Genomic DNA, 24,359 nt, shown 5'->3' with positions numbered 1-24,359 from the left:
TTAACAGTGGAGACAATGAGAAACGGGGACAGAGAAAGGGTAGCAACAGAGACAGAATAGAGGGGGCTCCATGGCCCCCTGAGCCAGAAAACTGAGAGCCTTCGGACTGAGACTTAATGGCAGAGTGGGGGCCTCAGGGAGCTAAAGGGCTTTGGAACAGCAGCCAGAGCATGGCTGGCAGAGGAGGCGGGGCAGCTCTGTGAGTACTGTGTGGCCCTTGCCATGCACTGCTGAGGCCTGCGGAGCAGCGCAGAGCAGAGCGCCGCGGGAGGGATGCTGCCTTCACAATTGGTAGATGTGTTTTGGAGAAGAGGTCGGCCGGAACCTCCACCTGGAAGCAATCAGCGGTGGGCTGCTGATCTCGCTTCGGCCACCCTGCTGTCTTCATGGGAGAGAAATGCCTGAACTCAGGCCTCATGAGGATTAGCGGAACGCAGGTGCGGGGTTCGCTCCGGGCGGAGACTCCGGCAGTGCTCAGGGCCCAGGCCCCAGCGGTGGACCATTTATTTGCAATGCTGCACGTGGGGTTCTGGGCTGAGGGGCCATTGCCTGAACTGCTGCGATGGTGATGGTGCCAGTAGTCCATTGTTATTAAGCTCTTATAATATGCCCGCAATTCTTCCACCTGCTTCCATCTACATGCATATGCAACTCTCATACAGATGGGCATATTAGTAACCCCATCTTACCGACGAAGAAACTGAGGCATAGGAAGGTGGAGTATTGAACTCAAGGCCATTCAGGCACACACCCAGGCAGTCTGATTCCTTAACCCCTTAGCCCCTGCTTTCCCACCCTACCCCACCCCACATGGGCCACTAGAGCCTGGCGGGCCCAGCTTTAGTTTAGCATTTTAAGGGGCACTGGGGCAATGTTCTTTCATCTGCCCCAAGGATGCATCATCGTGAGGTTCTAGAGCTCACCCTAATTCTTTTGCCTTCATAATGCTTTACTTTGATGAGGCTGCGATTTGGGGGCCCGAGACTCTAAAGGCCTGGGAGTTACAGGGCTGCAGGTGCATGCATTTGTGGGGTGCTCTCTGGGGGGCCCAGCCCATCCCTTACCCGGATCTTGATTTCCGGATTCTCCAGGTAGATGTCTCTTTCAGCCAGCAGGTAGCTGTTGAGGGCTGGCTGGATAAGGAGGCCCCGCACCTTGATGAGGTTGGACTCGGTCAGGTAGTCGCAGTACTTCTCGTAGAGGATGCGGAGGGGGATGCTCTTCTCTGCAGGAGGGAGAAGGGGAGCGTGTGATTGCCGAGCTGCACCCCCACAAATCCTTCTAGTTCTGGGAGCAGTTGGGGAGGCAGGACCAGAATCCAGTGGGGGAGCACTTGAGCTCCGAGAGGCCGTTTCTAACCCTGCCTCCGTCCCTTGCTAGCCGATGCCCTGGGCAAGCCTCTGCCCCTCAGGACCTCAGCTGCTTCGCCTGTGCCCAGGGTGAGGGCCACAGGGGCATGAGCTGAGGGGGCAGTGGGAAAGTGCCGGGTACATATTCCCCACCTCAAAGCCTCCTTCTCAAAAACCCACAGGTTGGATGTTTATTAGTGCCCAACTCACAGATAAGCACATTGAGGTGGAGCCGTGAGGACACTTGTCCTGGCCAGGCAGCTGGTAGACCCAGAGTGAAATGCACAAGCGATACTCCCCAGCACCCCCTTCAGGGCTGGGAACTCACTGCCCCCAGGATTTTACTGATGAAGAAACATGCCTGCCTGCGTGCACACAGCTTGGAGGCCTGGCCTCAGTGCCCCCCCACCCTCTGCTCGGCCACCTGCTGGGCTGTGATGACCTGCCCTCTCTGCTCCCTGAGATAGCCAGTGCCTGCTGGGCAGAACGAAGCCCAGAACATGTATTGGAGCAAAAACTGCCCAGTGATGAGGAAACAAGAAAGAAGCCAGGAGGAATTGGAGTGTGTGTGTGTGTGTGTGTGTGTGTGTGTGTGTGTGTGTGTGTTTTAATCTCATTTTTCTGGCAAGAATACTGAAGCCCCAGGTACTATGGATCTGCTCGCGCTCATAAGCAGTAGGCAGGAGAGATGAAAAAAAAAAACACTGGATGGAGAGTCCAGAGGCCCTGCTTGTCCACTCACAATGAACCTGGGGCCAGTCATCCCAAGAGGGTGGGGTCAGCACCGGCACAGGACATGATGCTGCCTCCTTTTTTGTGTCCAGTTCCCCCTCCCCAGGAGACCAGAGTTTTCCAAACTCCAACCATGCACATTTCAGAATCCTGTCTGTTTCCTCAGCAACTGCTCATCATTTATCTTTAAATTGGTTCCGTGTGGCTTTTTAAATTATTGTTTTCTTAGGTACCGTTCACTGTTAGCTGCAGTGCACCCCCAGCCCAAACTCAGTGCCGTCGAGTTGATGCTGACTCACAACGAGCCTGCAGGACAGGGTAGAACTGCCCCTGTGAGTTTCCCAGATTGTAACTCTTTCCGGGAGCAGAAAACCTCATCTTTCCCCCATCGATTGACTGGCTGGTTTCAAACTGCTGACCTTGTGGTTAGCAGCTCAACATGGAACCTCCCCGCCCACACCTGCCAGGGCTCCTTGCAGCAGCCCGTCACTCTCCTTGATTCCAAGTGGAAGGTGGCGGTCCTTGTGGGGTGCCAGCACATCCACGTCTGACTCAGAGCGACCTCGTTGGATGGAGGAGAACCTCTGCACGGAGCTGCTAGCCACAAGGTCAGTGGTTCAAGCCCACCAGCTCTGTGGGAGAAAGAGGGTACTGTCTCCCCCCATAAAGAGTGAGAGCCTCAGAAGCCCACAGGGAGAGTTTTACTCTGTCTGATAGGGTCACTACGAGTCAGAATGGACTCGATCGCAGCCGGTTGAATCTCTATAGGAGTGGGAGAATACAAGCAAACCGTTGTGCTAGACACTTCTGGCTGGATACTATTGTCTGCAGGGAGCTCGCCCCGAATGTGCTGTTAAGTGGGAAATTAGCCCCGGGTCAGGGATGTTAAAGACCAGGTAGCACCTGCTAAGCCTTCCTCCTGAGGTCCCCTGATCAGCGTGTGATTCAAGGGTTAGGACCCATCTGTGCCCACGCGTCCTGGAGCGCTGGGCGATGCTGCCCTGACCCGCCCAGCCTGAGTCTTTCCAGGGTGGATCTGATGGCGTGGGGAGAAGAAATCAAGAGGTCTGCCAAAGCAAAGAGGGGACCAGCTGAGGGGTCAAGGGTGCAGAGTGGAAACTCTGGGCAGCTCCCCAGGACAGAAAGCCAACAATGTCCTCCAAAAGCTTTGAGGATGTGACCGCCCCTCACCCCCTGTTGACTTTTCCAGGAGGTTGAGGCCAGGGTGGGCGGGCCTTTGAGAGCCGCGATCCCCAGGCATGGACCAGGCGCTGGTTGGAAAAGCCATTGTGTCCAGTGTGTCCCAAACATTCCTCAGTTTGCCCTGTTCTGGAAGATTGCCCCGGGGGTGGTGGTGGTGGTCATGAGGCTTGGAGTCCAGTGAGCCACCTGGGGAGGCAGGGAGGGCAGGGACGGGAAAAGGGGGAGCACAGCTGAGCCAAGCGACAGGGGTGGGGGTGACCGGGTCTTGTTCTGCTCTCTTGGGCCTGGCTTCCTGTCCACAGGCACATGGAAATCTCCAGCCCTTATCAACAAAGAATAACAAGCCACTCAGCCAAGGCGTGGTGGGGTCTGTCTCAGCTGAGCTTCACATGGGAGGCCCCAAAGGGGGCATCTCGAGCCAGTTCCACCTTCCAGCTGGTGGGCAACATGCACGGTCTCTGCCTTCTCACCCCCTTCTCCCTGCACCCCAAGTCTGGGCCCCTTGTGGGAGTCCAGCAGGAGGAAGGACCCATGCCGTGTAGACACGTCCCAGGGTGATAAGAAAAACTGACTGAAGCCCCTTTGACTGAAGCCCCTTTGGGCGCTCGTCCCAGGTGGGCCAGTGGTAACTGGGAGAGAAGAGTGACTTGACGGAGACCTGGCCCAGGCCTGGAGGTCACCTCTGCCCCCTCACCTTCCAGGAAAGAGGCTGCGTCCCCATCGGAGTGGCTCTGAGCACCAGAAGGCGCTGATCAGCATGGAGACAAAAGGGTGGCGAGCACCCTTAAAGATGGAGCCACCGGTGCCAAAGTGGGGGCCCGAGGCCTGGCGGGAGGAGAGAAACAGGGGAGTCCAGGCCTGGCTGACTCTCAGGACCTGTGGGGTGGCTATCCTGACTACCCCCACACATCTCAGATCAGTAGACACACAGCCCCTGTTCCAGCTCATCGAGGCACACAGGGCTGAGGGTCCTAGCCTTGCAGGTGCTTGGGAGAGGTCCCAGGGGCTCCTTGGCCTCCTGCCCTGCTGGGTGCTCTGCTCCTCGTGCCCTGCAAATCAAGTGAGCAGCAAGGGTACCACGCTGTGTGCAAAAGCCTGCCCGAGCATCTCAGTCACCTAGCCATTGCCACACCCACGGCCCCGGGTTCCAAGCCCAGTCTGGTTGGCTTTAGGATCTGTCCCTGGTGCCAAGGGCTCTGCCCATGGAGGGCTCAGCCCAACTCAGGACTGACTGGCAGACATGGAGGGTCGCCCTGGGTGGGCTGGCACTCCAGGAGTTCCCAGGCAGACCTCAGAGGTGGCCTCTGCCTACTGCAGGTGCTTTCTGAGGAAGGCAACGTCGCAGGCTGTGCCTGATCACCTGTGGGCTGAGGGAGAATAAAGACTGGCCCTGTTGGAGCGACCAGGTGGGGGAGTGGGGGAGGCAGGCAGACCCCTAAAACATAATCAGCATCTCTCTGCCCTGGGCCCACCCCGTCCCAAGGGGTGATCTTACGGCTCCTACACTGAGTGCCAACTGCACGTACAAGATGCCTGCTGGGTCCAACGAGGGCCAGAGAGCAGGTCACACAGCTTTGCTCAGGCCACACAGCAAGCTGGGATGAGTTGGGGCCCTTCAGTCCCCATGCAGCAGACCACTCCTGGGGCCCAGGATGAGCCCTGATGTGCTGTCCCACCCAGGGTGCAGGGCAGCCTGAGATGCTGCCAGCTAGGACGTGTCAAGGGCTTGGAAGAGGGACACAGTCTCCTCCCTGAGCACCAGGGAAGATGCTCTACCGCAGTGGGTCTCAACCTTCCGAAATCCGTAACCCTTTCATACAGTTCCTCAGTTCCTCATGACCCTCCAACCATAAAATTATCTTCGTTGCTATTCATAACTGTAATTTTGCTACTGTTATGAATCGGGCCACCCCTGTGAAAGGGTCATTCCACCTCCAAAGGGGTTGTGACCCACAGGCTGCGAATCGCTGCCATGATCATGCTGCTCTTCTAAGCACATCTAAGGCCTTCTCGACAGCCCCCCCAGCTGCAGGACCCCTCTGCCTAACTTGTGCATGTGGGGCTCCAAGCTGAAGAGAACGGGACTGGGTGCTGTGGGCCAGGAGTCCTGGGTTCGAGTCTGGGCTCTGTGCAGCCACAGGCAGCCCTGACACCTTTGGGTCCTCACGTGCATTATTGGAAGATAACCAGACAAGGCGACCGAGCCTGCTCCAGCTTTGCCCTTCTCAAGTGGGGTTCCCCAACAAGGGCCTGGAACGGACTCCTCTCCCCTGCACAGAGACTGGCACTGTGTGCCACCCATGCCAGACTGATAGAATCGTCACACCGATCCCTGTGTGGTCTTCCCCCTCTCGTGAAACTATCATTACACACGGTGACTCCAGCTAGGACCAGGCACGTGAGGGAGGCCACCGGAGGCCAGCTAGCCTCCAGCTGACCACTGGCTGGCTACAGACACATGGGTAAGGCCTGGCCCATGTCTGCAGAACTGCTCAGAGGTCAGACATGTGAGCAGCCGCAGACATGGATGACACTCAGACACTGAGGTGGGGGTGCTGTGGCTTGCTATGCAGCCATAGTTCACTGACACCACTTCCGGGAGGAAAAGTGGGGTGGGGGTCGGGGAGGGATACCAGGTCCTTGCTGTTGAAGGAAAGATGATGCACCACCACCACGACCACGACCACCACCAATACATCAAAAAGCAAACCCACTGCTGCCGATTCCATTCCAACTCACAGAGCTGCACCTGACGGTTTCTGAGTCTATAAACATTTACTGGAGCTGACGGCCTCATTGTGCTCCCATGGGATAGCAGGTGGGCTTGAACCACCAACCTTGCAGTTAGCAGCTCAACACTCACCACACTATGCCACCAGGGCTCCTGCCCCACTGAGGGAACTCAAGGAGAAAGGGAATGAGCGAGCCTGGGCCTTCCAGAGGCCAGGGGACACCTCTAGGACATGGCTGCTTGATCCCACCCCCCATGCCCCACCCTGTCAGCTCAGGTGGTTCCTCCTTCTGTCTCTCACTTGCTCTGTGTTCTTGGGAAACTTGACTTTCCTCTCCAGGTCTGAGCTACTGAGCTCTTACTGCCATTGGGTCTTTCAGACCCCAGGGAGATACAACAAAGTAGAAGAGGGTCATCATTAAAATCCAGGTCCAGCTCACGGTTCTGCCACTTCCCAAGTCTCTCATCTTGGGTCAATGGCTCCATCTCTCTGTGCCTCAGTCTCCACGTCTGGGAAATGGGGTGTTTCCATTATTTAGAATCAAACACCCACTTTGGTGATAAGGTTTCAGTGCTTTTGCCCAGTGCTTAGAATATGGCCTCACCCAGAATAAGCGATATACAAGGAGTCCTGGTGGCATAGTAGGTTACATGCTGGGCTTTTTAACAGCAAGATCGGCAGTTCAAAACCACAGGTGACTTTGCCACTCCCATAAAGATGTACAGTCTCGGAGACCCTCAGTGGCAGTTCTACTCCATCCTATAGGGTCACTGTGAGTTGGAATCAACTTGCGGACGGTGAGTACTTTTGGTTTTGAAAGTGTAAGGCAAGTGTAAGTGTTAAGTGCTCATGAGAACCAGGAACGGCCTAGGAATGGCCCGGGAAGGTTGAGCCTTACCGGAGAAGGGCTCCAGGGCGACCTCGGACTGCTCCAGGGTGCCGCACTCGGGCCCCAGGACCCCATTGTAGCTGACGGTTCGGGCACACAGCAGCAAGTGGCAGGTTTGGTCGGTGGAGGTGTTGTTGGTGATGTGGGCGAAGACGTCAAAGTCGTTGCCCAAGTTCATGCCCTGGCCCACACGGATCCGCATGGCCATGTCCGTCTCCTCCTTCTTCTCCAGCTTGTTCAGGTGGTTGGCCTTCAAGAACGCTTCCCTCTCCTCTGCGGACCCTGTGGAGGAGGAATTTCGTCACGACAGGACGAGGGACTAATGGGATGGAGCATGGGCACGGCAAACTGGCTTCTGAGAGAGGTCCCGAGGGAGTCCCTACTTGCCACACTTCTGTGGGACGTGCCGCCAAGGAAGAGAACGTGAGCAGGCACCTGTCAGCGGCAGGTCCTCCCGGTACGGAAAATAAACGCCGCGTCCACGAGCAGCGCCACACACCACACGGGCAGGGCGGTGGCTGTTAAGACGCATACCTCTCCCTTCAGTTTTAGTAAGAGTTCAACCAACAACAACAACAACAAATCAGTCTTCGAAATGTCGGCCGTTCCAAGCCACCAACGGCACCCTGGGAGGAAGATGAGGCCTTTCTATTGCCGTCTCAGAAACCCACAGTGGTAGCTCTACCCTGTCTTTTATAGGGTAGCTTTGAGTCAGAGTTGACACCAGCCAATGATTTTGTTATTTAAAAAAATTTATTTAATGGACGCTGGCGTTCTCTACAAAAACAAAACAAACGCACTCACTGCCATCCCATCAATTTGGCCTCACAGCGACCCTATGGGACAGGGTAGAACTGTCCAGTGGGCTTCCGAAATTTTAACTCTTCATGGGAATAGAAAGCCTCATTTTTCTCCTGCTGAGTGGCAGGTAGTTTCAAACTGCTGACCTTCAGGTTAGCGGCCCAACTCATAACCCTTAAACTATGTGACTAACTCTTTTTACCACCATCCCCTACGGTGTCTGCTAAACTTGTACTAGCTGCTAAGGGACTTTTAACAACAGAGTGTAACCGACAGGTCGTTAGTGCATGTCGGCACTTAAAAAGGCCCAGGCTGCTGGCACGCTGCCGGTGGGCTAGGAAATGGGATGCTTATCTGCAAGGCAAGGGCCCAGGGCTCTGAGCAGGCAGGTGCCTACCCTCCGGGTACTTGTAGGTGTGAGTGATGTCCTCCCGCTCGTCAGAGCCCACTCGCTTCGTGCTGATCTTCAGCCCCACGACCAGGGAGTGGTTGACTGACTTGTGCATGGTCCCATCGTCCTGCTGGATCCAGTTCACCACGTCGGCATTGACCTCGGCAAAGACAAAAGGGGCGTCGTACTTGGTACTCAGGTCGCCTTCCTTGATGGCACGAACTGGAACTGGGCCGCAGCAGTAGGTCCCTGGTTTGGGGTAAAAAGAAGGGAGATAGATTGGGGTGAAGAGGAGGGTCCCTCCAGGCCCTTCCACATATCAACTACATGGAGAAAAAAAATCCATGGGTCCTTTGACCCAATCACTGCATCCCTAGCAGGGCAGTCAAGATTGAAAATAGGGTTCGTGAGCACAGCTGCCAGGGTTCGAACACCAGCCCAGCCCTGTGTGTGACCTTGGGCTAGTTACTGGACTTCTCTCAGCTGCTGTTTCCTGCGAGGCTTGGTCATGTGTCCTTTGGCCGTGTTATCAGAAGGACATCAGTGAGAGAGAGGAAGTTTCTCCAGGAGATGGGTTATCACAGGGGTTGGAACAATGGGATCGGATGTGACAACAAAGGACGGGGTGGCCTGGGCAGTGCTTCGTGTCCTGCTGTATAAGAGGCGGCTACAATTCCGAAGCACCTCCCAGCAATGAGGATTCAGGAGTTCTATGCGTAAGGCTCTGGGCACCCACTAAATGCCATCTAAGGGTTGAACGTAGAAATCTGACGTGCATCCCAAGGCTGGATCCCCAGGCTGGAGCCAAGCAGTAGCCAATGCAATTGGAAGGAGTGTGGCCATCTTGCTGGATGTTCGGGGGAACCTGAAGTCTGTGCCCCGCAGGCAGCTGACCTTAGGGCATGGGGACTGCTGAAAGGTGATCTCAGCGCTGCAGACCAGGGGCTGCCCAGCTATGCCATAGCACATCCCTCTTTTGGACATGGTAACATCCGATCCCAATTCAAATCATGGAACATGTTCACTGAGGGAGAAATGTTAGTGCTATGTGGGGGACCGGCGGAGCAGGAGCATCAGGAGTTCCTAATTCCTAACCTGGGGTCCATGGATCCCCTTGGTGCTGCAAATAGAATTCAGGGGTCCACGAACTTGGTTGGGGGAAAAAAATATCACATCCTTTGTCACTGTTTTTGGAACAGTGAATTTCCTTCAAGTGCAAACGAAGGCTCCCAAGCACCACACAGCAGTGTCAGCTGCACCTGTGACTTGTCACGGGGAGGGGGATGAAGCCACGCAGACAGCACACCTCAGCATGGTCACGGATGGTTGGAGATGCCCTTTACACCCATGTCTACCAGGAAGTTACGGAGCTACGGATTCCCGTTTTAGGAAGGAGCACATGCATTCTGATATCACAAATTAAACATAAAACGTTCGCGGGCAGACAGTGGGAGCCCAAGATTCATTTGTGGAACTACCCAGGAAATAAACCTCCGAAGAAGTTCCTGCATCTGAAATTGAGGGAATGGGAGGAAAGTGGTCACTAAACAGAGTGCTTGGGAGAGAGGACTACACAAGGTCAAAGGCAGAAATCTGACATGAACAATAAAAACATTGTCAGTAGATTCTCCCCTATGATGCAGGTTGGACCTGACCTGGTTTCCAAAATTTTCTGTATTTTTGGTTTGATTGTTTTCTTTGGTTTTTGCTTATTCATCTTAGTGTTAGCTCAGAGGAGTTATGTCAATGGAGGTCAACCTCCTGATGCTGTGTTAGTTGCTTATATGCAACCCAGGATCGATCAACCTATAGGGGCAGTCAGTAGAATAAGGGGCTCAGGGGGAAGTGATACAGTGGGGGAGAGGGGGTAAAAGGGAGGTAATGTCAAGAAGTCCATGCAGAAAAGGAATGTTTGGAAACTGATTATGGTAGCAATTGTACCTTTTTTATTAAATATGTATAAAATCCCAACTTAAAAAGGCAGCATAATATACCACATAAAAATAAAACTTTCACTTATGATATTGTAACACCACTGGCATTCTTTGGCATTACAAGACAGTGAGTGAGAGTACGCACACATCTCTGCTGTAGCCACGGGCTCACACACAGGAGCAATGGTAAGGATGGCACAGGACCGGGCAGTGTTTCGTCCTGTTGCGCACCATGGTTGCTATGAGTTGGAACCAACTCGGTGCCACCTGACAACAACAACACGTGTATCTCTCTCAGCGTACGTACGTCTGGGCCTTGTAACGCTCCAGCCTTCTGGTTGGCAGCTGAGTGCCTTGACCAAGAACACACCCACGTACCCGCCCACAAACTGATATGGAAATATCTAGCCAATGGTCTCGGGCGTCAAACAGACCCAGGCTAGCATCCCAGCTCTGGCCCTCCTGAGCGGAGGTCCTCCAGCTCTCTGAACCTCAGCTTCCTCGTCTAGAGAATGGGTCCACTGCTACTCACCCTCACTCTTCTCCTGGGGTGTGGGGTCGAGGGCCTGCCACCCCTCATAGCCCGGCTGCAGGTCAGGCCTGGTCATCCACGACTCCACCCAGCAGTGGAAGTTCCTGTTGGGGCAATGAAGCAGAACATTAGCCAAACGGCAAACTGGGGGACTTCCTGCCCGCCTTCCTCCTGGGCACCTCCCTGGGGCTCATCCCAGACACCCAGGGCCTTGTGCAAAGCTGAACTGGTGCTTCCTCTCAATACTCCTGCACCCAGAAGTCATTTTCAAACCCCTGCCTCCTTCACCTCCTGCTTCAGTGGCGCCTCTTGTCAACTGATGCATTGAAATATTGGCGGTTCAAACCCACCAGGCGCTCCATGGAAGAAAAAGGAGGCCGCTTGCTCCCATAAATATTTACATTCATGGAAACACAGAGGGGGCATTTCTCTGCTCTATAGGGTTTCCCTGGTGGTGTAGTGGTTATATGTTGGTCTGTGATCTGCAAGGTCAGCAGTTTGAAACCACCAGCCGCTCTGAGGAAGAAAGACAGGCTCTCTACTCCTATAAACAGTTACAGTCTCAGAAACTCAGTGGGACGATGGTTGCCTTCCCAATAGGGTTGCTATGAGATAGCATCGACTCAGTGGCAGTGAGTGTGATTTTGGTTTATAGGGTCGCTGTCAACAGGCATTGGTGGCAGTGGGTTTACATTTATGTTCTTGTCAATTCCTTGGCTCTGCCCTGTCTTGTCCAGACCCGAGCCCCTGACCCTGTCCCCTCATCTTTGACCCAGGCCCCCTAATGGTCTCTCCTCACCCATATGTGTCTCCTCCCCCACCTCTGGCCGCCTCTCCATGTATGTTCACTGACAGCCTGTCCCCAAGCCTGTGTCCTTGCTGGGCCTCTGCTGGGATGACTCCCCCCAACCCTCACCAACCCCAAATCTGTTTCTATTCCTGTCTAGACACAGCTCATCTTTTAAGGCCTACTTCCAGGAAGCCTCCCCAGATGTCCCTCTGTCCCCCCTCCACCCGCCCCATGGTCCCATCCTCACCAGATCATCTCATTCTTGTCCCCCTGGATCTCCCCAAACTTGTTATGGAAGTACTCGATGAGAAGGTTGCTGTTCTGGTCATGGGCTGAGTTATAGTTCGTCACCACCCTGGTGGGCATGCCAAGGCACCGAAGCACTGGGGAAGGGGAGGAAGAGGAAGGACAGAGGGGTCAGTGGATGGGCTGAGACCCTGGAGGCATCTGCCTGGGCCTTGGCATTCTCATTAGGATCGCACTGTACAGGCAGTGGGGGGGTCAGAACCACCCCCTCTTTCCTGGACAAGGGTGCCTCGCCCGAGGCTGACATCCTGTCCACTACGTCCCTTTCATCATGGTTGCCAGTGGGAGACAGAAATGCAAACCTGACCTCAAGACGTCCCTGAGAGACCTTCAGTGGCACCCCATGGTCCGTGAGGTCAAGCACAGATCTCCCGGGGTGGCACTTTGGTCCTGTAGAGTCTAGCCCCTAGTCACTCAGTACATACTCTGCGCCTGGCACACTAGCCTCTGGAGCGCTCCTGCCAAGCACAGGGCACTGGCACCTGTTGCCCCTGAGCCTGGAAGGCCCCGCCACCAGGCCTAGCTCGCCGCAGCATTTGCACTCAGCACCATCTCCCTGGCCCGGGGAAGTGGGGAGTCCCTACTTAGAGCAGGGCGAGGAGTCGGTCTCCTCTTACAGCCCCAGAGCCCAGCACCCTGGGCACTGGGTATTTTGTCAGGTGGGGTGAAGGCGAGAGGGGGGCAAGGAGACGCAGAGATGGAGGGAGGGAATGACAGAATGTCCCTGAAAAGCAAGCAGAAGAGAGAGCAGGGTCAGGAGACTTGCCACTGAACCCCAGCTATGTGGCTTCCTGGCCCTCTGCCCTGGGCCAGGTTTCTGCCCCTCTCTGGGTCTTGTTTTCTCCTCCTACTGACCAGGGTCACCACATCAGCTTCTTGGAGGAGGGTCTGGGTTCATGACCAAGGGTTGCTTACAGAGGGGGTGTGGTAGTTACATAATCTGTTGTCCACTTCAGACTATTAAGTGTGAAGGGGTGGAGTTTAGCCTGTCCTTCAGGTCCCAGCTTGATGACCTCATTTGGAGGCGCTAAGGAGATAAATAGCTCGCTACAGGCAGGACACACGCTCGCTCCCTGTGAGACATTCCTGTTGACAAGTCACATGGAGCTATGCTGATGGCAGCCAGAGCCCTGGAGCAGGAGGAGCCACGTGGATAAAGTCCACAAGACTTTCCACCCACTGGCCTGTGAACTTCCTGGCCTCAGTGTCAATGCACGAGTTGCAAGAGTCTGAAGAAGAATTTACAGATTGGTACTGGGTATATGGGGGGGCTAATATCGGACTTATGGACTTGATCTGGACTGGGATGCTTTCTTAATACACAATTACTCTTAGATATAAAGCTTTCCTCTACACAGATGAGTGTCTATGACTTTGTTTCTCTAGTCCACCCAGACTAACACAGGTGGGTAAATATTGGGACCGGGCCGGGGGAGGAGAAGGCAGGTCAGCTGGCGAGGACTGACCCAGGTCAGCTCTGCAGGGAAAGAGTGCAGAGGCTGCGGGCAGCACACATTCCTGGGGGCGGCGAATGTGTCGCAGGAGCCCTAGATAAGGAATGCTGAGAGCTCCAGCCCTCGTTCTCAGTGTGCTCCTGATCTGTATTCTAAGTCACAGGTTCCCCGGAGACAGTGAGAAACAGGACATCTGAAGAGGCAAGTGAAACTAAAAGGCCAATTTCCTCCATGCTTCAATTGAGGTGGATCCCCTGGGTGGGCCCAGGCTGTGACCTCTGCCCTGGGCCTGCTGTTAGCCAGGACAAGAGCTGCCCATGGCCCTGGACTCTGGCCAGGAGTCTTGTGGGTACTGGGAGGATCCTCTATGATCTTCAGGCCCCACCTCTTGCCCAGTTCCTGTGCCCCGAGGTCAGGGCAGGAGCCAGAATTCCCCTAACCCTCCTCCCTGGTGGGGCTCCAACCTCAGGCCTAAGTGTCTGGGCCAGAGGCTTGGGGGGCAGCCAGGCACCACTGCTGCCCCACGATGGCCTGGGAGGCCTCACCGTCACGGTCAAAGGCCAAGAGGTGTCCCATATCCACACAGACTTGATTCCATGTCTGGCTGAGCCACCCATCAGCTGTGTGACCTAGGGTCAGCCACTTCCCCTGTCTGAGCCTATTTCTTCCTGTGAGAGAGGATCGAATCATAAATACCAGCTCTTCTGAATGGTGTGATGATTCAGAGAGGAACCCTGGGTATGGGCAGCGCTCCTCTGCCCGTCTCTGCATGGTCAGTATCCAGCTTAGGGCGGGCCTGAGGAGGTGCTGGGCAGTCTGTGGAGTAATGAATTGCGTCACAGTGCCTGACACCACATGGAGCTTTCGGTGGCATAGTAATCGCATATCCGCCTGCCAACTGCAAGGTCAGTAGTTCGAAGCTACTGGCTTCTCCTTGGGAGAGAGACAGGGCTTTCAGCTCCCATAAAGAGTTACCCTCTTGGAAACTAACAGGACCAGTTTTACCCTGTTCTATGGGGGTCCCTATGAGTTGGCATTGACTCCAAGGCTGTGAGTTTAGGGGATTTTTTTTTTTTTTGCCTGTCACTGCAAACGCCTGCCCAGTTCCTGTGGACACAGAGACAATGCCTGGGGATCCTGTTGAAGGTGCTGGACCCCCAACTTCCCTCAGAAACCCCCAAACGCAAACCTAACCTGAGCGAGAGATGGCTCAGCCACATCTCCCGGGGTCCCAGGAGGTGTGGAGTCAGGGCGTCAACATTGAGGAAACGGGTGAGGAAACGGAAGCTTGGGGACATCCGCTCGCTTGCTTGAGTCCACCCCCCGGTTGAGGGGAGAGCTGGGATTCGAGCTGCCCACAGAAACAGCTCACTGAGGCCCCTCAGCTGACCAAGATGTCCCTGCCTCTGTTACACACTGGGCCTGGGCGGTGCCTGGGGCAACCATGACCCTGGCCGGGCCTGCTGTGTGCAGAGGACCATCTAGAGCAAGACCTGCTGCTGACCCTTCCGAGGGGTCAGAGCTCAGGGTGAAAGGGCATCGAAGGGGAAATCTGGTGACCAAAGCCACGGTCTGTGTGGTTTCCCCGGGCGATTCTCTGAGAAGTGCTTTCGGTCTTTCTGAGCAAAGGGTCTGGGATGAGGAAATTTCCCTGAGGAAGGGAATTCAGAGGTCACAAGGGAGCAATAAGTCAGGAGATTGGGGACAGGGATCAAGCTCAGCCCAGCTGGTGTCCCTACCTGCTAGGGTGGAAAACAATGCTGGCCAACTCCCAGAGTCCCCTCAGGCCTGTGAGTCAGAAAAACCAGGGACCTTCGATTTCCTGAGCCCATTAGAGATAAGTGTGGTAATTAGATTTTATGTCAACTTGCACCTGTGGGAAAGGGTAGGGGTGGAGTCCAACCTACCAATCAGGTCACAGCCTGTGATGCCCCCTTGGGGGTGTGGTCTTTTTAATAAGAGAGACTGAAAAAATGCTCTCTCTGGCCCTTCGCCTTCTTCCTTGCTGGGATTCTGTGTCTGCCTCCAGCTGTGGCCCCAGGTGGGTCACCAACCTGGAGAGTGCCCACACCTGGCCGTGTTCCCTTCGACTTTGGATCCATGAGCTTCTGTATCCACCAGCCTGTGAGCTCTCTGCTCTCTGCTTCCCCCTCCTGCATCATTGGCCTGCAGCTCTGTTCGTCTGAAGAGGAAGGGGCTCTGGCTGGCATCAGACCTGTGGCCTTGAGCCGGAGCTGGGCTGGGCTGGGCTGCCTTCTTGCAACGAAATTACTTTTTGATATAATGTTCTTTCTCCTACACATGTGGGCATGGGCGTCACTGGCTTTGTTTCTGTAGGCAGCCCGCCTCACACAAACAGTCATCCTGCTAGGAAGCAATAGCAAGATAGATAGATAGATAGATAGATAGATAGATAGATAGATAGATAGATAGATAGATACATAGCTACTATGTCTTTGCTTCTATGTGCTTGTCAGCATCCTAAGCAGGTCACATAGATTTAGTCATTGTCATCTTCACAACCATCCCGGGACTGGGGCTCTGAGAACATCAATGATTTTCTCCCAGCCACACGCGGGTAAAAGGCAGAGTCTGGATCTCAACCCGGGTCTTGACGCCCACAGTCCACATGCTTAACTCAAAAATGCTCCTCCACTCAGACCAGCACCATCATCAACCCTGGAACAGCCCTGCGTAGTCCCTGGGCTTGAATTTTCAAGATGGGCTTTTTTTTTTAAAAAGATCTGTTTCTCTATTGCAAAAAACTGGCTTTCTCTTTCCTCCTCTGCATTTTAGGCACCGCTTGCTTTCTCCACAGTGATGACGTGCTCATGATGATCCAGTAACTAATAACTCACGCTTCCTGAGAGCCGCACTGGGCCAGCCTCGATGTCACAACCAGCCTAGGGGTAGCTTCTGTTATTGTTCCCGTTTTACAGGTGAGGAAAAGAGGAGACATTTCCCCAAGGTCACAGGGCAAGGGGATGACAGAGCAGCGTTTGCAGACAGGACTGGCTCGCTCCAGAGCTCATGTTCTCCATCCAGAGCCCACAGGGCTCTCCACCACGTCCCCTGGTTCGAATTACCACGCCCGCCCAGAGCAGTTGTTGGAAACAGGGCTAGAGAGGGCGGGGCCAGCTGCAGAGCACGCAAAAGAGACAGGACCAGGCTCCTCTGACTCCACTTAGGGGGGGTGGGGCATAGAGGCCAAGGGCAGGTCCCAGGCCCTTCCCACCTGCTGATCGTGCAACTCACCGGTGCAGGCCACAGCGGCGAAGACCCAGCACTGGCCGTACTTGACCCGCTGGCAGCTCTCGCTCTTCCAGCGCCGCAGGATGTCCACGCTGCCGATCCAGAACATGGGGCTGATGCCGTCCTCGTACTTGTTGTCCCAGCGACCCAGCAGCACGCCCTGGTCATCGTTGCAGTTGACCTGCAACCCGGGGGTGCGTCACGAGGGGCCAGAGCCTGGGAGAGGTGCCTGCTGCACTCCGATGGGCATGAGTGGGGACGGAGTTACAGGAGGAGGGGGCAGCAGGGGCAAAGGGACCAGGGTGTGACAGATGGCAGTTTGTGGGAGGTGGGGAGAAGAAGGGAGAAGAGAAGAGGTGCAGAGGCGTTGGCACCATGAAGAGTTTTCGGCTTGGAGATGTGGGTCTGTCTGCGGAGTGCTGGGCCGCTAGGGAGGGGGTGATGTGGTATGATCTGAGTTTTACAAAAATCCACCCTGGCCCCACTTCTCCTCCCTCCCTTCAAGCTTCGCAAACTCCCATCACCTCCAGAGTAAGATCCTGCTTCCTGGTCACAGTCCATGCCTGGTCTGGCCCCTGCCCACTGCTCTCTGTATGCTGGAGGCCCCTGGCTCATGTCACTCCAGCCACACTGGCGTCCCTTCTTGTCCCCAAACCCTCCTTGGAGCCTCTGCATAGCTTTGCTCTCAGCCTGGGCTGCACTCTTCCTCCTCCTCCCCCTTACTGAGTCAGCTCCAGCCTCCCCACCTTTGGGAGGTCCTCCCTGAGCCCCACCCCCACCCGCCGTGGTCTGAGGCTCCCCCACTCAGGGCTTCTCAATCATACGCGTCATGCCTTGTAATAACTGGCTGCTCTCATTATTGGCCTGTGATAGCGTGGCCAGTGTTGGCTTCCCTCCACTCGGAGAAGTCAGAGACCGCGGATATCTTGTGGCCAACGGTATCTGCAGTGCCTGGGGCACAGGTGGCATTTGGCAAATGGTGGAATGGAGCTTTGGGGGGCTGGTTGGTGCCACTCTCTTTTGTGGGAACCTGGTCTTCCCAAACACGCAGACCTGCCCATCTCCTGGGTCTTCCTCCTGCTGCTGCCCAGCACAGAGCAAGACCTGTGTTATCACAGCCAGGGAGGTGCTAGGAGTCCTGACCCCGGGGTTGAGTGGGATGTGACCCCGGTGGGGGGGTCTCCCCCCCACCCCGCAACTCACCATGGCGCTCACCACCCGGCCCACGTAGACGGGGCTGCTGCGGCGGGAGCAGTCTCGGTTGGCATTTCTCAGGAACTTGGGGTTGACATTGAGGAGTTGCAGGCAGGTGTCCAGGATCCCCTCCTCAAACTGTGACCCAGGAAACGAGGGAGAACGAAGGGCGTGAGACGTCAGCTCCCCTCCAAGGCCCCAGCAGCTGAGGCCCTGCCTGCCCACGCCACTTCACACAGCGGACACAGGGGCCCAGTCTGTGTCACCCCCATCTCTGAGATGCCAGCGTCTCTGGGCCGTGGAGGGTGCAGGCAGCCACTGAGTAGGCCATGGATGTGTGACACAAGGGAGGGAAGGGGTGGCCAATGCACCTGCATTGAGGGCCCAAATGGGGCACCCTGGGAATTGGGAGTGGATCTACAGAAAGGGGAACCCAGAAACCCTCAGTCACCTCATGACCCCTGTACCCACAAGGGTACCCTGTACCCTTGCTGCTCGTCTGAATCCCCCACTTGTCCTAGGGCCCCACTCACCCTTCAGAGGCACAGAGAGGCCCGTACCTCACTCGACTCGGAACTGAGGTGGATCCCAGGCCCTGCATAACCAGTGTGAGCTCACCCTTCACCACTTAACACTCATTCTGCCCCAGGCTCACTGCCAAAGGACACAGGTCTTGGCAGTTTCGTCTGCCAGGAATGCTCTTCCCACGGCTTGCTCTGTGCCTGGCTCCCACCTTCTCATCCTTAGGGTCAAAAGTCAAACGCCATCTTGTATCCAGAGCAGGACCCACTCCCTGTCACCTTCCATTACACCACTCCAGTTCATTTCTTGTCACCCTCCCCCATGCTCAAGGGCTCTCCCATCGGACCGCCACTCCCCAGGTCAGACAGCCAGTCCTTGGCTGATCCTTAGCTCCCTGAGTAGAAATAAGTGGTGGTTTTTTAAACATCTAAATTCTGGGCTCCTTTGTTACTTAGCAATAGCTAATTCATACAATTAATCCAGTGGTTCTCAAAGTGTGCTTCCTGGCCCAGCCTCATGGCTACCTTCAAACCTTCTAGAAACACACATTCTCAGATCCCACTGTTATTAAAAAAATAAGACAACAAACCTCACTGCCATCAAGTGGATGCGACTCACAGCAACCCTATAGGACAGGGTAGAACTGCTACTTTTGAGTTTTCGAGACTGTAACTTCACGGGAGTAGAAAGCCCTGTCTTTCTCCCTCCGAGTGGCTGGTGGTTTCGAACTGCTGACCATGCGCATCACAGCTCATGGGTAACCACTATGCCATCAAGGCTCCCCTAGGTCCCACTCTAAACCTGCTGAATCAGACACTTCAAGGGTGGAGTCTGTCCAGGGGTGTTAATTCACTCACCCTGAGGCTGTGATGTGAACTCACATTTGAGGTCCACTGGCCAAGATTGTGGCTTAACCGCCACAGCCCACAGTGGGCGTTCCCCAGTGATATGGTATGTGGCCCTGCCTGCCCCTCCCTCCTGGTGCCTTCCCCACCTTGAAGCTTGGTAGTCAGGTCAGCCTTCTCTGAGCCCCAAGCCATTCTGTGGCCTCCCTGGCACCTGCTTGCACCTTTGGCTGCCCAGGGCTGGCACCCAGCAGGGCCTGCGAGCACCAGTGTGAGGGATGGAGGACAGCGTAGCCTACCTGCCCAAAGTTCCAGGGCACGCTCTTGATGAACTTGGCTGAGCCCTGGTAGATGAAGCCCTGCTGAGTGAGGACGTACTCCTGCCGCTCCTGTTCCGAGTCCAGGTACACGTCATCCGCTGTGGGTGGGAAGGAAGGGTCAATGGCTCTGGGGCTGGTGCGGCCCAGGGTCCTTGCAGACATGCAAGCAGGGTGCCACCTCCCCAGACCAGGCAGGTGGCTCCAAAGCTCTTCTCTCTTGTGATGGTGAAAACTAATCCTTGAGACACGATGCTTAGCAAACCCAGTCAATTGTAACAAAGATAAACAGCACCACTGCAGTGAGAGGGGGAAAAGAACAAAGAAATGTGGTTTATAAAGCAATAGACAAGACCATGATGATGACTACAAGAAGGCTACGGACCAGGGTGGGAACAGAGAGAGGATGGGGGAAGGTTATTGAGAGGAGGAGGAGGAGAAACAGAACCACATATATGGAGGGTTTAACAGGCTATTGTTAAAGAAATTGTTGATTTCTTTCTTGAGATAGGCTGTGTTGAAATATATCGTGTCTTTAAAAATCCAGACCAAAAAAAAAATCCTTCCAGATCTTAACGAAGAATCGGTGCATTTGAATGTAGAGCTGGCGAAGCATATTGAAAGCACCATGGACTGCCAAGCCGACGAACAGTCCTGTCTCAGAAGAAGGACGGCCGGAATGCGCCCTAGGGGCAAAGATGGTCAGACTTCTTCTTACATACTTTGGACATGTTGTCTGGAGAGACCAGTCCCTGGAGAAGGACCCACGCTTGGTAGAGGGGCATGGAAATGAGGAAGGCCCTTAAGGAGATGGATGGACACAGTGGCTATCACTATGGGCTCAAACATCAGGACGAGGTGAGGCTGCCAGACGCCAAGGAGGCCAAGCGCTGTTTCCTTTTGTTGTGCACGGGGTTGGACTACGAGTTGGAGCAGACTCGACGGTAACTAATGACAACAACAATCTCTACGGAAGCAGCCTGTTGCATCGTTCTCCGGCGGCATGGCCGGTGAGTCCAAACTGGTGACCCTTCAGTTAGCACCACGAGGGTGCCGGCACAAAGCAGGGATGCTCTAATTCAAGGTGGAGAGAGTTCAGTGCAAGAGGGGAAAGCCAACCAAGGGAGATTGCAGCTCAGGTGCAGTGGACTCCTGTCCAACTCAGGGGTGGGTTCCCAGAGGGCTCCCTGGAGGTGGCATCTGTCTTGTTAAATGACAAAGGCTTGGGTACTTGGAGGGGTAGTATTTTAGGCCGAGGACAGAGAGTGCTAAGGAACACCCCCTCAGAAGATGCAGGGCACTCAGTCCTGGGGCCAGAGGGAGGGGCTCTGGAAGCTGGATGGCCTTTACAGCCCACTTCACGGAGGAAGAAACTGAGGCCAGACACGCGGGGCCGCCTGAGGCTGCTGGTGAGCCCTGGGCGTTTTTGCTATCGTGGAGACCCTCCCTCCATCAAAAAAGGATAACTGAAAACTAAACACTTTCCTCTTAGGACTGCACTGGGTAACAGTAGCTATATTACTGTTCGTGAGGGTGGCACCGTGCCGGATGACCCCTGGTCGTGTTGTCCATCAGGTGGCTGCGAGTCAGAGCTGATTCGATGGCACCTGACAATAACAACCAGCTAAACCAAACTCGCTGCCGGCTCACAGCGACCCTAGAAAGCCGCATCTTTCTTTCTCCTGCAGATCGAATGTGTAACCACTCCGTCACCATGACTCCTGGCACCCGATAGCAGTAACCACAACCACATATTGCAGCGACCCAAACTCAGGTGCCCCCGTGTGTAGGACTGTACCCCAAAGACTGGATATGCAGAGGCAGCTCAGCAGGGCCTTCTGAGTAGGCTGGACCCACAAACCTCGAGGGTAGCCACTGAGCCCCTTAAACCTTGCACTGCCCAGAGATTCCCCATCTACCCACAGAGGTGCCTATCTAGAGACATCTTCTCTGACTTGAAAAGGATGCTTTCTTCTGATTCCAAAAGCAACACGTCCAGACCCGGCCCCTGGGCTTTGAGGGCGGAAGTCAGCCCTCTGGCCCCCAAGCATTCCCTGAAGGGACAGGCTGCACCCAAGCTACTCTGGGGGAGCCCTGGCAGCGTGGATATGCGTTGGGCTTGCTAACTTTCAGGTCTGTCTTTCAAAGCTACCAGCTGCACTGCAGGGGAAAGGTGGAGAGTTAGTCTCAAGAAACCTCTAGGGGCCGTTCCGCGCTGCCCCACAGGGTTGCTATGGGTCTGAATGCACTCCACGGCCGTCAGTTTGAGTTTTGTTGTTTGAGTGGATCTTCCACCGGTCTACCCACCCCCTCCCCCGATCCCAGCGAGGAAAGCAAATGTGAAAGTGGCTGAGTTCTGGGAACCACGGCCAGCAGTGCGTAAAAATGAGTCTTACAGTAGCCACCTGATTCTGCCAATCAGAAAAGAAAGGAAAATCAGGCTTTCACCAGCCCAGGGAGAGTGCCCCCAGCCAGGCCCTGGGCTGGTCTCACTCTGGCAAAGGTCCCTGGGGGCATTGGGGACAAGAAGCACATGACTGGGGCTGAGCTATGTCAGTCTGGGAGACCAGGGGGAAGAGGGTCTCTGTCCCTCCCCTCCCCCCAATTCTGAGCAATTCCCTGGCACTTCCTCCCCACCCCCCAACCCTCTGCACAGTTTCCTGCCTCCTGATCACCAGTTCCACCCTTGGGATATGGGTCACATTAGCCACCCTGCTGCCTGGCTGACCGCCACCTCAACTCTCCGCCAGCAGGGAGGGAGGGAGGGGAGAATGTGGGGGGAAAGGGGCCCTCCCAGATCCCTACTACTCCTTCCATTTTTGTAGCTGGTGCATGCTTGGCGCAGGGCTGCCAACTAGTCTCAGCCCCTATAAACGGGCACCCATTCCAAACACGCCTGGAACCACTCCCTGTGGACGGACACCAGACACGGGAGTGCTGCTCCCTGCAGCCCGGGGGAGCCATCTGGAAGGGGTCCCCATGCCCGGGAAGGTCCAAGCAAGGCATTGGGGCTCTCAAAGCGAAGAAGAAGGATGGATGCAGATTTATACAGCACGATCTCAAGACACACAGTAGAAGGGAAAAACAAGTTCGTGGATTGTTCGGATCCAGACAGCGGCACCATGGAAGCTCGGCCCGGCGCACATCCACTTCCGGAAAGATGGAAGCCCAGAACACGCGGTGGAGCGCAGTAACACGCGGGGACGCCATGGGTGGGAATGGCTCCCCAGCGACCTTCCCTGGCACGCCCCCTCTCCCTTTTACACGGATGTATACTGTATATATATACGGTGCCCTTTTTATGTCTGAAGATGCCCCAAACCAAAACTCTGCCATTAAGTGGGTTCTGATTCCTAACGATCCAACTGGACAGAGTAGAATTGCCCCTGTGGGCTCGCTTCTGAGAATAACTCTTTACTGGAGTAGAAAGCCAAATATGGCACTTTCTCAAGCACACACACCACACGATGACCCCGAGAGGATGTCCCTCTGCCACAAGGCCCTCAGTGGTGTCCCTTAAACAAACAAAAAGGGAGGCGGGGCTAGAGATGTGGCGCTCGCACCAGTCCGGGGCTTGGCTCTTTGATAAGGAGGATCTGGTAGCCTATTATCTTGCTGTAATAACAAGACACGAAAGTCAGAAGATGTAAACGAGAGGAAAACAAATCTTTCTGCTCAAATGTTTATAAAATGCCCCCAAGTGGGGAAGAAAAGCTGAAGTTTTGAGAAAGGAAGCAGCCACCATGGTGTCCAGGGCTGGGAAGGTCAGAATTTCCACCACCCGCCCAGGCTTTGAGGGGAAGTGGGGAGCTGCCAATTCTAAGGGCAGGACCCACTCCCACAGTGTCGGGGCAGGAAGAAACCACTGTCAGATCCAAACGCCTCCGTTGTTAAATAGGGAAACAAGGCCTGAGGAGGGAGGGGGCCCACAGCCTCTCTGTGGCTCAAGCAGTCCCAGGAGCATTCCCCAAGGCTTCCTGGGGACTTTCCAGCCCTGATGACTGACTTGCTGAGTGAACCAAAAGTCATCCAAACTTACAGTCATCAAACCCATGCCAATTCACAGTGACCTCATAGAACAGGACAGAACTGCCCCTGAGTTTCTGAGGCTAACTATTTACAGGAGTCAGAGGGACTGGTGGTTTGAACTTCTGACTTTGCAGATCACAGCCCAATACATAACCACACCACCACCAGGGCTCCTGACTTAGTGAGAGTGCTCCTGAAAGCCACTTGAACACTTGAGCCTCTATTTCCTGTCTGGGAGAAGGGACCGCTAATGTCTCCCCTTGGGACTGTGGAGAGCAGTCACTGAGAAGATGTGCAAGGAGGGGCTTCAGAAACTAGACTGATCTTACCCACCTTTCCTGGACCCCTCCCTTCCTTTCTCTCACTGTCCTCGGTTTCCCTCCCTACACTAGTCTGGTAAGATTTAAAAGAGTCTGTGAAACAGAGCCAGGACCAGGCTAGCGCTATGGCTCTGGGCCTGAGTTGGGAGGGACCCACGATGCCAGCCTGCCTCAGTTCTCGGTGCTGTGGAGCCCCTGGGCCTTCGCCTCGGAAGGAACTGGGGTGGAATTCCTTAGGGGTTGTGTAGCCTTGGGTGTGTCCTGTAACCTCCCAAAGTCTGTTTACTCGTCTATAAATTGGGGTAAAAAGATGTCAGGATTTGACTTGTGTCCTCCAAATAAATGTAAATTCCAACCCCTACATGCCTGGTGGCGTGGTCATACTTCGGGCTGCTGACTGTAAGGGGAGCAGGTGGAGACCACCAGTTGTCCTGGGGCAGAAGGCCGGAGTTTTTTGCTCCCCTAAAGAATTAGTCTCAGAAAGCCACAGGGCCAGTTCTACTCTGCCCGATAGAGACACTGAATTGACTCGATGGCAGTGAATTTGGAGGGGTTTTGTGTGTGTGTGTGTGTGCTTTCAATGCCTATGATTGGGCAAATCTGATGCACAGATTATAAAGTGTTCACAAGCAAAGATAGCACTTTGCTTGTACTATCTATTGTTTGAGTGGGTCTTCCACCCGGATACCCACCCCTCCCCCGGATCCTAGCAAGGAAAACAAATGTGAAAGTGGCTGAGTTCTGGGAACCATGGCCCAGCTGCTTGC

The 24,359-nt window shown here is 54.9% G+C and overlaps 1 protein-coding gene across 1 annotated transcript in view; it reads right to left on the bottom strand.

The window, feature by feature from the left end:
• Positions 1-24,359, bottom strand: part of TGM2 (transglutaminase 2) — a 41,027-nt gene that overhangs the window by 2,842 nt on the left and 13,826 nt on the right. The window contains exons 4-11 of the mRNA XM_075528760.1: positions 19,226-19,344; positions 17,569-17,697; positions 16,369-16,546; positions 11,601-11,736; positions 10,564-10,667; positions 8,104-8,346; positions 6,915-7,187; positions 1,065-1,225 (exon numbers count right to left, since the gene is read on the bottom strand). Coding sequence (XP_075384875.1) covers positions 1,065-1,225; positions 6,915-7,187; positions 8,104-8,346; positions 10,564-10,667; positions 11,601-11,736; positions 16,369-16,546; positions 17,569-17,697; positions 19,226-19,344 — 1,343 coding nt within the window. The remainder of the gene's footprint in view (positions 1-1,064; positions 1,226-6,914; positions 7,188-8,103; positions 8,347-10,563; positions 10,668-11,600; positions 11,737-16,368; positions 16,547-17,568; positions 17,698-19,225; positions 19,345-24,359) is intronic.

The sequence above is a fragment of the Tenrec ecaudatus genome, chromosome 12 (assembly GCF_050624435.1).
Source record: "Tenrec ecaudatus isolate mTenEca1 chromosome 12, mTenEca1.hap1, whole genome shotgun sequence".
In the NCBI taxonomy this organism is placed as follows: Eukaryota; Metazoa; Chordata; class Mammalia; order Afrosoricida; family Tenrecidae; genus Tenrec; species Tenrec ecaudatus.
This window is presented reverse-complemented; position numbering and strand designations above follow the sequence as displayed.